Raw genomic sequence first — 14,343 nt, forward strand, 5'->3', positions numbered from 1 at the left:
TTCTCAAACTCTGCAATGCTGCACACGTTAACTTAGTTTGTTAATAGGCTTTGAAGTTACACAAGGTCAGCCACTATAATTTCTTCTGGCACAATTGAAGAATTTCTTCTTAAATGTCAAGACCCACTCAAACGCCAGGTGGGAAATTGGGGGAAAAAAGGATATTTCATTTAAAAAGTAAATGGATACTACAAGTATGGTATGTTTTTCACAGCCTGCCTTTCTTTAATTTGAAAGTGCCCACGAAGAAAGCTATAAAGACTGGGGAGGAGGTTGGATTGGGCTTGAGTGTATTTGACAGAATTTGTTCCTACCTGCAGGCATTTTGACATTTCCAAATCTGTTCTTTCTGAAATGTCACTTCCTCTTTCGCGTGCAGTGTTTGTTAAATATGATGTAAGGGATGCTTTGCATAATTCAAACTATGTCCCATCGACATAATGCACTTCAGTTTGTTTGAAATTTCATTTTTAAAAGTAGCAAAAGGTATTTTATAAGTGGAATAACAAACTGCTTTTATGGAATGCTTTTAATAAAGTCCCAAGACACTTCACAAGAATATTAAAGGGAATCTGACACAACCCCATAACATGATAATGGGATGACCAAAAAACCTGCTCAAAGAGCATCTGAAGTAAGAAAGATAAATACAGTAGGGAGATTTTCCAGACTTAGGCAGCTTCAGGGCACAACTGTCAATGAACTAATAAAATTTACTAATAGCAAAGTGAGACGCCAAGGAAGAGACTAAAACATGATTAAAATTTTGGGTCTCTGATGTTAGGTCACTGACATTACAAGTTAACTTGGTTTCTTTCTCTCTCCCCCTCGCTCCACAGATGCTACTAGTGCTGCCTAGTATTTCCAGCAGGTGCATCATTTTACTGGCAAATGGTAGAACAGTGGCACTGCAGACTAACAGGCCAAGAGGTTTTGAATTGTTATTTTGTTATATAAATTAATTTTTCAATATGTGCTTCTAGTCAGAGGTCTAGGGAAACTTCTACCTTGTTTTTAAAGATGGATACGAAAGGCCAGTGTGCAACCAACACTAGTGTCTCCATAGCAAGGAACAAATCCCTAGCCACAACAGTGGTTCAGAGTCATTTAGTGTAGGTTACATCTTTCCTGGTACCTTCAATGAAACTGCAGTCAGCCCTTTACTTCAGGCTAATCTCACCACTCCAGAAAGCACCTAGAGTATCAGGTCAGCTGGACAGAATTGTTTTCAATTCAGTGTGGGGTAAATAGTGGCCCAGACTCCCAGTCTCCAGATAGTCAGACATCTCTTTGATGTATGACCAAAAGAAGTGTTCCAGGACCCCCAGGAAATCCCAATTCATTGGCTACATAAGAGTTTTCTGGAAATGGAGGACTGACAGCAGGTCAGAAGTGAAAACCAGGATACCAGCAATATCTGGAAATAAACAGAACTCCAAAGAATTATAATTAAGACTTTAAAACACAAAAACAGAAGCACGCCAGGTGACCAATTTGTTCGAAAAATTAGCGTCCCTGAACTACATGAAGGTTGGAAGCTAAACATTGAAATATACTCCAACAATTTGCAGAGCCATTGCACACAAACATTTTGGATAGGAGGGCATGGCATTACCGCAGAGAATGTAACAAAACATACACAGCTAACATCAACATATAAGCTTTATTTCAAACTTTTACTTTTACAATAAGGACTGAACAATGGGAATTGAGTTCTGTCACAAAGATGTTGGTTATCAGCAGCCAAACAGCAAAAGCGAGAAGAAAATTCTGGAACATTAAATGTGTTGACAACAGCAGCAGCAGAAATACTGTACAACCTCACCCAGGTAGTCACTGCTGGAGCCATTTTACTCTTTTTAAAATCCATTTATAGGTTTCAAAAAAAACACACAAAACAGAAGTGTCAACCCATGTTCCTTGGTCTTCAGTAACAAATTTTTTTTTTAAAAAAACATCTCGCTTCTCTCATTTCAAATTGTCAAAACAAAAGTCCTTCACTGTAAAGAATTCATGCCTTGATGTTGTGCTCTGTGACCTTAGTGGACTGATGCTTAAAGCTTCAAGTTTCTTTGTTGGGAAATGGCAGCTCGGTTAAAATAGCTACAAGAAATTTGGAAGGGCACAACTGAGATTACAAGATGGTTAAGAGTCTCATCAAAAAGCAAAAAAAAGTTGAAAGAAAAAGATTTAAAACAAACCTCTTAAAATATGTAATGATCAGGAAAAAAAAAAGACCAAATTACCTACAGACTTATACAGTCCAAAATGCAGATAGCGTGAAGGAAAGAGAGTAGTAAAGTCAAAGAAAAGGGGAAGGAGATGGAGGAGGAGGGGGCAAAAAGGAAAGTAAGTAAAAGAGAAGAAAGGTAGAATAGACTGGTGGGGAATCGATGTTTTTGTCACAACAATGGGCTTTTCTCATCCTCACATTTTCACACTAAATATCATCAGTATTTTTCTTGCCACTCTTTTCTTTTGAATTTGGTTTTTTAGTATGGATTGTCTTGGTGGCTGGGTGATGGTAGGATCACCAGTTGAAGGAACTACTGACCTAAAGTCTGTGAGGTGAATCATGAACAAGGAGACACTTAACAATGCAGCATGAACTGAGTACAAAATGACTGATGAAGGTGGCCCAATACTTTAAACTTGGTGCCAAGGCGGAGTCCAAGTCACTTTGAATTGAAATAGTTCGAGATCAAAAATGTATACTTGGACGATGAAACCTATTTTAAAAGGACAGTCAACATTTGATGTATTTATTTTCAATGGCAGCTGTCAGTCACTGGTTCTTCACAATTGCAATCTAGCCACAAGTCATCCAGTCTCACAATGGTCACAAGCAATTATTTTTAAGGGCATGTGAAGGGATATATTGGCCTTGTCGTGGACTGCAGTGTTTGTTTTAAAATTTATATAGAACAGAATATACATTATTAAATATTAATCACAATGTCTCTCACTTCACATTCCTGCTCTAGAATCTGATGCAGGTCACACTGGGTTCCACACTCCGTGGCAACCAGTCTGGAGCGCAAACTACTAGTGAACTGAATATTTGACTGCTTTCCCCCTCCCCACCAAATAAAGCTGTTTGCTACAAATCCATAAAGGAACTTTTAAAACGAAATCTAAGTAGCACATGCAGATTCAAAAAATATTTTGCTTGTTAATTTCACAAGCAAATATGTTCATTCTGGAGATGACCTGGTGTGGCCAAGAATCACAGTGGTCAGTTACAGGGGTAATTTTTTTGGGTTGGTGGGGAGTAGGAGAGGGGAGGGTGATGTCAAGATGGAGAAGGACATTACAAGTCAAATTGAACATTACCTCTGGAATCAAGTCACACTGATTATTGAAATACCATTTACACATTCCCTAAAGTGGCTCTCAATAAAGACCACATTTTAATGGCCTACCAGGTTATTCCCCACCTCCCTTTGTACCAAAGAGTTCGATCTTTGCTTTTGTAAGCATCTTGCCCGTGACTAATCATTGCATGCAAGTCTGGGTGGGCTATTTGTCTACAGAAGCAGTCTAAACCAACTTTTTCTTCTTCTCTGGACATCAATTAGGTACATTAGTACCAGAGTCAGATTCGGGATAGCCATTAGAAATGACAGCCCAGGCTGATTTCCAGCTTACACCCTCCTGGATCCCCCTCTCAGCTTAGAAGGTACTGTTGGCTGTTGTGGAGGTACTACAGTTTCCTCAGTTTGTCTTGACTACCCATAATCCGACTACAATAATATCTTTCTACTCCAGGTGATACCGGGAAGTGGTATGGTGGTTTTAAAAACACACATGGCATTCAGATGAGGTCTAAGAATCACTTGCTCCTGGTACAGACCAATTCACATTAAGCCACACAAAGGCAAAGTCAACGCAAAAGGAAATAATCACAATCACGGCAGCACGAACATCACATTAAAATTGATCCTGGTAACAAATACACATGCACATAACATCTGAAATACTCGCACTGAGCGGATTGTACAATTCTTACAAACGGTTGGATGCAAAACGTTTTTGATAGCATTTTTCAACACAATTGTAAACCTGACCAATCTGTCATGGGATTCTCATGCCCACAGCAATCCCACTTTTGTCCTAAAATCAATTCTGTTCAAATGTATGTTCTTATACTGAAATGAATCTAATCTAATTCCACCAGTAAATGTAACAAAGGTGATAAGCAATGGCTTTTAGCAATAGATTTTTAGCAAGTTATTGCAAACAGAGAATGGCCCACCAAACACTTGCCCTAATGTTTTTTTTCCCCTATTACGAAGTTGGAAGGAAAGGACAAAGCAGACTGATTCACAACAAAGGTGCTTCTAAAAGCCAATACAAAACCCCAATAAATGCCATTAATACCTCTCCATTTCTTTAACATCTCTTGCTAATTTCTACTCTTTCATCTCCTGAAGGGCACAAACTTTTGCTGGGGCTCCTTAATTCTCCCCAGACATTGTGTACAGAATATCAGCCTGCTATAACATGTGAAACTGCAATAGAAGATGCACTGGGAACAAAGTGATCTGAAAGATAACCAATAATCTGGGGGATCCATTACAGCCAATGACACTAAACGACTTGATGAATCTACTGAGATAAGCTAACAGCAGGAAAAGCTTCCAAAACTAGGAACTCCCCCTCCTGTTCCTGGTGTAAATTCTGAAGACTTGCTACAGTATTCTCAAGGAACACAATTTTAAACGGGTGGTCTGACCAGCTAGAGAGGTGTTCTTGTTTGCTATACAATGGGTTCTGTTAGAGACACATGCATTGGGGTACTTAGTTTATTGGGAGTGGCCACATTGATGAGTAAATCAGAATTACCTTACCAACAAAATAGTACAGCCCCAAAGCGAGTCCTCCTTCAAAAAGCGAGGAGGATTGTAACGAGTGAGAAAGGAAAAATAAACCTGACAATACATGAATGAAAAGTGTATCCACATAAGACAAGGATGAACAATGCTAAACTTCCAGTAACTCCAGGACAGTAATTCACTGGAGTCTTGGTTTTCCTAGAGCGCTCTTATATCCACCCTCATTCACAAAAATAAAACTGCGTTTGGGCACAAACTGTACTATCATAATGCTGAAGTTATTGATCTAAGGACCAGTTAAAGTGAGGTTGCTATCTTTCCACTGGTGAAGCTCTGAAAACACACACATACAAAACAAACTTTAGTCTTTAAAAAAGATAACTCAAAATGCCACACAGTCCTTTCAATCTCTCAACACACACCTGAACATTAGTGCAGAGAATAAAACTGTTGTTATAAACAGCCATCTTCTAGAGCTATTTTGAGTTAAGTGTAAACAATAACAGAAAATATATTTCTATATTAAACACGAGCTATTTTGAATAGTGTTTAAAATGCTAAGTGCAGCTACGATTGCAAATACATTGCAAGGCTGGAGAGAAGCAGTGATGGTATTGGGACAGATAAGAGTAGAGGCAGTAAATTCACGACAAACGGCATTGGGATGAAGATAGCAAGTGTTGAACATTGTATATCCTTTTCAGCAACACCAGAGTTAATATTGTCTACCAAATCTTGATAAAGCAAACATTAATTCTACACTAAAATAATCAACTTTACATGAAAAGTAAAGTCCTATTGTAAAATCCAGATTCACGGATGATCTTCCACTGTTAACCCTACCTTCATCTGCATTTATCAGTTTGGCCCTGCCTTCCAAAATTAGGCAGGGATTAACTCACCAACAGAAACATCTCTCAATTGTATCCCAAATAAGGAAGCCAAACTTTATTTGTTCACCTCCCACTACAGATAGCACACTATTGAGGAGAGGTGGTGAACTCAGTGCCTATGGTGACATCCAGGTCTCACTTGTTGACTTTGTACTGGCCTTTCACAAACTGAAGGAGACATCTGTAGCTCAGGACTTCCTTCTCACCTCATGCAAATTTTAAAATTCTGTGCAAGGGGAACAACGTGGCACACATTTCTGTAGTTGCTCTGCAGAATTTCATCTCTGTGCTGTTCAGACAGATACTTTGCACTGGTGAAGACAATCTCAGTAGTTTATGGTCTAAGCTTCATCTTTGGAGGGCAGTTACTGAACACAATATCTCTCACCAATCATGAATCCTGCAAATGCATGTTTTTCAAAATTAAATACACACAAAAGGCACAAAGGCCCAGATCTCCACTCATTGGTCATGGTAACTACCACTGTGTGACTAACTTTAATGTCATAGTCCATTAAAATTGGGCTCATTACTTCATATTGCTTTATGACCAAGATATGTTTTAAAAGTCTCTTTCCTTGCTTTTCATTTCATATAACTCTGCACAAACATCACGTCCATGTACACCTGCCTGCTTTCTATACCAAACAAACTTTCCTGGATGACACTAACCCAGTCTATTATCCTGCCCGAAACCACACTTCCTCATAAATTGGTGCTTGACTGGACACAGATTATATTGCTTAGAAAACAAAGTTAATTGTATTTTTAAATCACCACTCATTTTACAATAGTCAGTACTTCATCACCAAAGATTAACTTTTGAAGAAATCTACAAGTTAAAACAATTTACAGTTTTTTTTTTAAAACAGATTTAAACACCAATGCGGAAATCGAGAAGCTGCAAAGAGTGAGGGGAAAGAGGCCTCTGTTTTATTCACTAACAGGACTTGTTCTTAATGCAGGAAAAGCAGGTAATGGCTTTGAATCACTATACTGAAAAATCCAGTTGTGACCGCATTCCTCCCCCTAACCAAATTTCCCTTCCACCAGGATTCTCTGGCTGGTTAGATCACCCCTGAGGCTTATTTTAATTGGATTGAAGGGTGGTATTGAGATATTTCAACTTTACTGCAAGTACACATTTTGAAAGGTGCCTCTAACACAATCGTACATGTAGTCCAAAGATGCTAAAAATAAAGCAATACAATCCCTTTACAACCTAGTATCATTTGGGGATGTGCTTTAAATTAAACAATCTTAAAAGTGGCTAAGAGGTGCTTAAAAATAAAATCAGACCACACTGGAGGATTGAACATTTTAACTATACTTTTTTTTTTATGATGGAGAAGGTTTCTGAGGATGTGACATTCAACTGAAAGGAGGAGAAGAGTAAAAACACAGCACCTCACCTCTGCAGGAAGGAAGGCAGAATTAATATTTCAGCTTAACTACCTCTGCATGCGCAAAGGTCCTGACAGACCTGTGTGTATTTCCAGCATCTGGGATATAATGACTTCTGTTTCTTCATTTTTTCCTTGCCATACTCTGTTCACCAAAAGCAGAATGCTAAATGGGAGGGACAAGTCCATGGCTTGAGGTTCTAAGAATTAGGAAACTGCAGAAATTGGGTTTGAGTGAATGGATTCAGCACCCACAGCTTCAATAGATCTCTATGCAGTGCACACACTGGACTGAAAAAGTATCCATAACCATTCTCTACAGGTTCATGATTTTACATTTCAATTATTTTTATCCCATCTGTCCTCAGTCAAGATCAGTTTGAACAATGTGACTTAAGAGTGCTGATTTTAAAGTGCATCCACTTGTTATTGTACTGAGCATCAAACCAGCTTGCTCTGAATACTTGCAACTCAGTGGAACCTCCAAACAATTTCAAGTGGTTCAGGTACAGGTTGACCTTTATCCCACTCAGTTCTCATTATGGCTGAAATATCCATTTCACCAGGTGTAGATGATGTCCGACTGACAATAAAATCATTTTGCACTTAAACACCAGACTCAGTAATGAGTGTGTAATGAATGTATTTCACAAGCCAGAGGTGGAAATGTTGACCCACTAAGAAATTGAAAATAAACAAGTAGTAAAGGGTTTTGGGGAAAGAGAGAGAGTAATAGGGGTAAAGCTCTATAAGGAGTTGGCAGAGCTGTGATGGAAGATTCTATGATTCCATTAAAATGCCTAAAAGGGAAGTGAGCAATGAACAATTGCTCAAACCACAGTTCTCATGGTATAGGAATCTAGCAAGTAGCACAGAGAGAAACATGGCCAAGAGATTACAGAATTTCACAAGGGGAAAATAATCAATAGCCACTTTCTATGGTGCATCATTCTATACAATAATAAAATTGGTGCTTTGTTTTAAGAAAGTTCTTAAACAAACCTTTAAGGTTTGAAAATTCCTTGCCAGTATTCATCCCAAACACTTTCTTTAAAATCAAACTGATCTTTGTACTCCTCCAGCCCTCCTCTTTCCTTTCTCAATGTGCAAGCAAACTCAACTTATTCTTAATATTTACTCTAATGATATTCATTATTTATTTGAAGGAAAAGGAAGAATTTGGAAAGCAGTGACTTTTAAAAGAACGTGGAATTAGAATTTTCATAAGTTGTTAGCAATTCAAGCAGAAGGGCAAAATTATTTTTTTAAATATTAATTTAGAATTGCTTTTAGAATTTACTGGATGGGGGTACTAAACAAAAGTACAGTTTGGAAAAGATAAAAACCACAGATGAATCTTTTAATGTAGTTAAATGGTTGTTGGGAAGGCAAGTTTTATATTTGGGTTGGATTAGGGTTTTGAATTAACTAGAAGTTAACTTGAATTAACTTGAACTTTATTAATTAATTAACAGATGATCCAGCAGACTCCACTACTCAGTCTCCAAATTGTTGTGGCAGACATTGGTTTCTCTATTCAAAGCAATGAGCTAGGCTATCACCCCAAAAAAACACAAACATGTAAGTTATTGCTCACAATGTCCCGTAGGGAGTGGTAATTCAGACCTGTGTTATGGATGTTTAAGATAAAAGGTTGCAGTAAAGCTACTCAGTCCCGAAATAACTCAATAGGAACAAATCCTTTTTAAAGCACAAATCCTGTTAATGAGGCTAAACTTCTTGTTTTGGTTAAATGTAGTTTGAAAAGAACAAGAAGGAAGGAAAGAAAAATTCACAAGCTCTGCTGTGCTAGAACGGCAGACAGGTCTTCAGTGAGAGTAGCAAGCTGCGGTGATCCAAGGGAACTGAGGCTTTCTGTCAGTGACATGCTGCAGAGAGGAGAGGTATTGTTTGAAATGCTGGGGGATTTGTACACAATGTCTGCTCCGTGGTCTGTCCTGGCTTTGGCATTCTCACGGAACGTCAACTTGCGAGATTCAATCTGTGGAAAAAGAAGAAAGTGGTTAGTAAATTTCATTAGGAACAAGAGTATCTGTGTTGCCCATACTTCAGAGATGAATCAGCTAGTGACCTTGGTTGAAAGTGAGAGAGTGGACATAAAAGGATAGGGGAAAAGTAATAGGATGTACAGGTCCTCAAGCCTGCTCCATCACTTAAAGGCTGATCCTTGACCTAGCTTCCATTTTTCCATTTGATCACCATATCCTCAAACCCATTACAATCCAAAACTCTTATGACATCCTTGAACATAGTCAATGACTGAACATCCACAATTCTCTGCAGAAGAGAGGAGAATTCCAAAAATTCTTAAACTTGAGTTAAGAACTTTCTCATCCTAGTATAAATAGCAAATTCCTTACCCTGTGTCTGTGCCTTCAGTTGCCTAGGCTTCGAGCTCTGGAACATTCTTACACCTCTACCTCCCTAACTCACTTTTCTTTTTAAGACAGATATTTCTTAAAGCCTACCTCACGTGATCAAGCTTTCGATCATATTTCTGTGGCTCAGTTCCTACTTTGTTGTATAATGCTGCTGTGGAGTGCTTTGGGTAATTTTATTCTGTTTAATGTTCCACTTAAACTGTTATGTTTTAATTAAAGAGCAAAGTTGACTGAAATAATTATGTTCCTTATCCACTATGGGTCCTGCCATTTAGACTGAGACCATCAGTTCAAAGTACTGTAAGGGACCACACCTGAAATTTGAAGCCAAATGAATTACAAAGAAAAAAAAAATCCCATTCTTGGTGCTAAGATGCCTTGTTGAACATCTGCACCGCATCTTGTCAATGCTGCATACTATGTTAGTGGGAGGCAGGAGTAGGGACTGAATGTTTAAGTTTGGGGTGCCAATCAAGCAGACTGCTTTGCCCTGAATGTCAACGGATGAATTTTTAACTGATAGGGTAAGTGACATATGCCTAGAAGACATCATGTACAGGTATTCTGGAGCTGAGATGACTAACCTCCAAAAACCACATCTATCTTCCTTTGTACCAGTGGAGAGTTTTCTCCTGATTCCAAATTACTCTAGTTTTGCTAGAATCCTTGCTGTCACACTCAGTCAAATGTGGGCCTTGTCAAAAAGGACAGTCATCTCACTTTACCTCTGGAATTCTGCACTTTTGTTCATTTTTGATTCAAGGCTGTAATGAGGTCAGGAGTTAAGGGGATATGGTGGAACCCATACAGAGTGCCAGCGAGCAGGTTATTTAATTAACAATTTTCACTCGATAGCCTGTTGCTCATTCCTTTCATAACTTTACTGATAATTGCAATTAGACTGACTTGTCGTAATTGGCCAGGTGGGATATGTCTTACTACATCTATATAGGCCATACCTGGGAAACTTTCCACATGGTTGGCTAAATGACAGTGATGTGGCTGTGGAACAGCTTGTCTATGGATGTGGCAAGCTTTAGAGCACACCTTCAGTACTATTTTGAAATATTATTGAGGCCCCACAGCCTTTGTAATTTCTAGTGCTTCCAGCTGTTTCTTGATATCATGTGAAGTGAGTCAAATTGGCTGAAGACTGACAGATCTGTGATGCAGGAGCTCTGGACAAACTCAAGAATTATTCACTCAGCACTTCTGGCTGAAGATTGTTGCAAATGCTTCAGATTTATTTTTTGTACTGGATGCACTGGGCTCCGTCATTATTGAGGATAGAGTTATTTATGATCCATTAGTTGTTGGATTGCTTAGTTTCGTTGATCACTTGCTGCTTATAGTGTTTGGCATGCAAGTACTTGTGCTTGGTAACTTCATTAGATTGACACCTACTGGCTTGATAGGAATGGTTAAATGGGTGATGTGCTGTGCCATGACGTTGCAGATTGTGTTGGAGCCCATAACCCTCTAAACCCTTCCTATTTATATACCCATCCAGATGCCTTTTAAATTTTGTAATTGTACCAGCCTCCACCAATTCCTCGGGCAGCTCACTCCATACATGCACCACCCTTTGCATGGAAAAGTTACCCCTTAAGATCTTTTTTTAAAATCTCTTCCCTCTCACCTTAACCATGTCCTCTAGTTTTGAACTCTCACACGCGAGGAAAAAGACCTTGGCTATTCACCTTTTCCATACCCCTCATGATTTTATAACCTCTGTAAGGTCACTCCTCAAACTCTGACACTTCAAGGAAAAAAAGCCCCAGCCCCTCTCTATAACTCAAACCCTCCAGTCCCAGTAACATCAATCTAAATGTTTTATGCATACTCTCAAATTTAACAACAATCTTCCTGTGGAAGGGCGACTAGAATTATATGCAATTTTCCAGAAGTGGCCTCACCAATGTCCTATACAGCTGCAACATGACATCACAACTCCTATACTCAATGTTCTGACCAATGAAGGCTATTTTACGGAATTCAAATACCACCATCTGCTGTGGCAGATTTTGAACTCGGTCCCCAACTATTAGCTGAGCTTTCTGATTAATAGGAGACTAGGAACAGGTGTTTTAGCTAAAAATAGCTAACATACATCAATCACACAATCTGACAAATAATCAAATTTATAAATTCATAGAAAGAGGAAGTGACTGTTGGGGCTTGAAATCCTGTGATTTTCTACATCTGGTCACACTTTGTATGATTTTAAATAAAATCATGGATACCATGAGAATGGAGGCATCCGATAAGGTAGAGTTTGCAACTGCCATTTATCCTGTTGTAGGGTGCAAGATAAAATGCACACTTTATTTAAATTTCCAAAATAAGTTCAAGTAAAATACCTTTTCTAAACCTTGCTTAAAGCCTGCCTTGCATGTACCAGCTCTTTATCACTGTCCATTTAAAAACTCCCGGGGACAGGTACAGCATGAATTAGAAACAGAGTAAAGCTGACTTTACACTGTACCTTCCCCAGGAGCATTTGTTAGATAGGAACTGGAGTATGCCATTCAGTACCTCGGGTCTGTACCATCATTCAATAAGATCACCAATGATCTGTGGCCTAATTCCATGGCTCACAGCCCTTAATATCTCTTCTTAACAAAAGTGTATCAACTGAAGATTTAAAAATAATCACTGATCGAGCATAGTGTCTTTGTGGAAGAATACTCCAAACTTCCACTAGCCTGTGTGTGCAGAAGTGCCTCCTAGAATTTGGCCCTAATTCTCACACTATGACCCCTCGTTCCAGAATCCCCAATCAAGAAAAAAAAGTTAATCTTATCTACCCTTTCTTTCAACTAAATTGCTGATTAAGTTTCCTTCACTCTGTCTCATCAAAAGCTCCATGAACAGAAACAGATGTTTAAGCAAAGGATGGCCGAAGTACAGAGTAACACACCCTTTATACTGTACCATGCGCAGTCAGGACAGCTAAATCTTCAATTTGATACAGAGTAAAGATCAATTTACATCACCTCATCAATCAATTCCATCACTGTCACATAAATTGCTCCCCCTACACAGGTCAATAATTTTCTGCAGCTGCAAACTAAGAAGAGCTGCTATTATAAGCTGCACACATTGTTTCAGATTGTCAGGCAATTTTGTGATTGAATGAGGGGAAATTTTCTTTTGTGTGCTTGAACCCTTTAGGAAGTGGCATGAGGCTGCCCAAAGAAAAGAGACAATATTGCAACTCACCAGTATGGCTTTGATTTGAAGCTGATTCTCAGAGTTAATGACCATCATCAAATCCACTTTTGCACCAAATTCCCAAATTCATTTTTCACAAAACTACACACCCCACGCAGGCCAAGCTTTCACTTACATGTCTCCTGTATTTGTAACTCTTGGCTGTGAGTTTCGGCAGACCTGGCAGTGGGGTCCTCCCCTACTCCATTTTGCTGTGTCACACTCTCAGCTTGTCCTGTCAGATCCCCATTTTCTGGAATCTGACTGATCGTTGCTGACTCTGATTCTTCTTCACCCTCATTCTAAAAATAAAATTGTGGGGTGGGTACAATGGTGCATTGTTATAGAAGGGCATGAAATGAAATGCAAAATATATACATGAGAAATTGAAAAGAAACAAAATGTTCAGGATTCAAACAATTAAATGCACTGATGGACTGAGAGTAATCTTCTGGTAACTAAAGAGACATCCTCCAAAGTAATGAGCTAGATTTTTCTAAGGATAGAAAGTAAAGGCACAGATCAAGACAACAATAATGCTTCTGTCCTTCCTCACCCCAGGATACCAATGACATTCTAATATATGTGGACTGGCTCTTCTTTAGATAGGCAGAGTTTGTAGGTGAACAGTGTGATCATGTGATGTATGAAAGCTGATCCCAATTCTGTTCTCACTTGGTTTATAAAAGTTCACTTTGCCGTGGGTTTTCTGCGCAGCAAGTGGTAATTGTGGCAATTTCCTTTTCAGTCTCTAACTGGAGGTTTTCAGTGGAACAAACACATTGTTTCCATTGAACTTTCAACCCATTTCCCTCTTGAGCTCCAAATACCAAGTGCTCCAGGGCAGCTAGGGACTGGCAATAAATGCTGGCCAACCAGTGACACCCACATCCCACAAATTAATAAAAAAAATTACCCTGTAGCAGCACACCTCTGCACTCTAAAGTTCACTACTCCTTTGCCTGTTTCCTTTTTATTTTTCACAATAAAACTTGTGTTTGCTATAATATATTTTTAATGCACTTTTTATGAAATACAATGTTCCAAACCACTTTTTTAGACCAGAGTCTAAACCCTTGGTCAAAGAGTTAGGTTTCATGGACCTTGTTAAAGGAGAAAAGATGTGGTCAGGAAGACAGGGGTGGAACCGGAGAGCTTAAGCCTTGCAGCTCAAGAAATCATGAAGCAATTAAAAGTCAGGGATGTACAGAGCTCAGAATAGGTTGTGTGGTGATCTGAAGCAGGGGTGGGGAATGAGAGTGATGGTGATCTTAGTACCAGAGATTACAGTTACAGAGAAGAGTCTTGCCATGAAGGGATTTGAAAAGAAGGTTGTAAACTTTGAAATGAGGATGCTGCTTAACAGTGAGCCAATTCAAATCAGTGAGTATAGTGACAATATGTCATTATGCAAGATAGAACATGGTCTACAATTTTCAATTGCTTCAAGTTTGCAGAAAGTAGAACTAGAGGGGGCACTCAATTCTACAAGCCAGTAGTCAAGTCATGAATTAGGGTTTTAGTATCAGGTGAGGTGAGGCTAGTGTGTAGATGGTGATGCACTAGATGGTCTAGTGATAGTGTGGATTGTGGATGG

General features: G+C 38.9%; 1 protein-coding gene across 13 annotated transcripts in view; it reads right to left on the bottom strand.

Annotated features, from left to right (window-relative positions):
- Positions 1-1,644: 1,644 nt before the first annotated feature.
- LOC122548961 (uncharacterized) overlaps positions 1,645-14,343 on the bottom strand; it is a 428,093-nt gene continuing 415,394 nt past the window's right edge. For 12 of the 13 annotated variants that reach the window (XM_087986578.1, XM_087986574.1, XM_087986577.1 and 9 more), the window contains one exon: positions 1,645-9,133. In XM_087986578.1, coding sequence (XP_087842704.1) covers positions 8,924-9,133 — 210 coding nt within the window. In that variant the 3' untranslated portion in view covers positions 1,645-8,923. Of the gene's footprint in view, positions 9,134-12,882; positions 13,049-14,343 lie in introns of all 13 variants that reach the window. The other variant, XM_043687985.2, reaches the window with a different exon arrangement.

This window comes from Chiloscyllium plagiosum, unplaced genomic scaffold (genome assembly GCF_037043375.1).
Source record: "Chiloscyllium plagiosum isolate Xiang-an unplaced genomic scaffold, Cpla_swu_hap1 HiC_scaffold_4, whole genome shotgun sequence".
NCBI lineage: Eukaryota > Metazoa > Chordata > Chondrichthyes > Orectolobiformes > Hemiscylliidae > Chiloscyllium > Chiloscyllium plagiosum.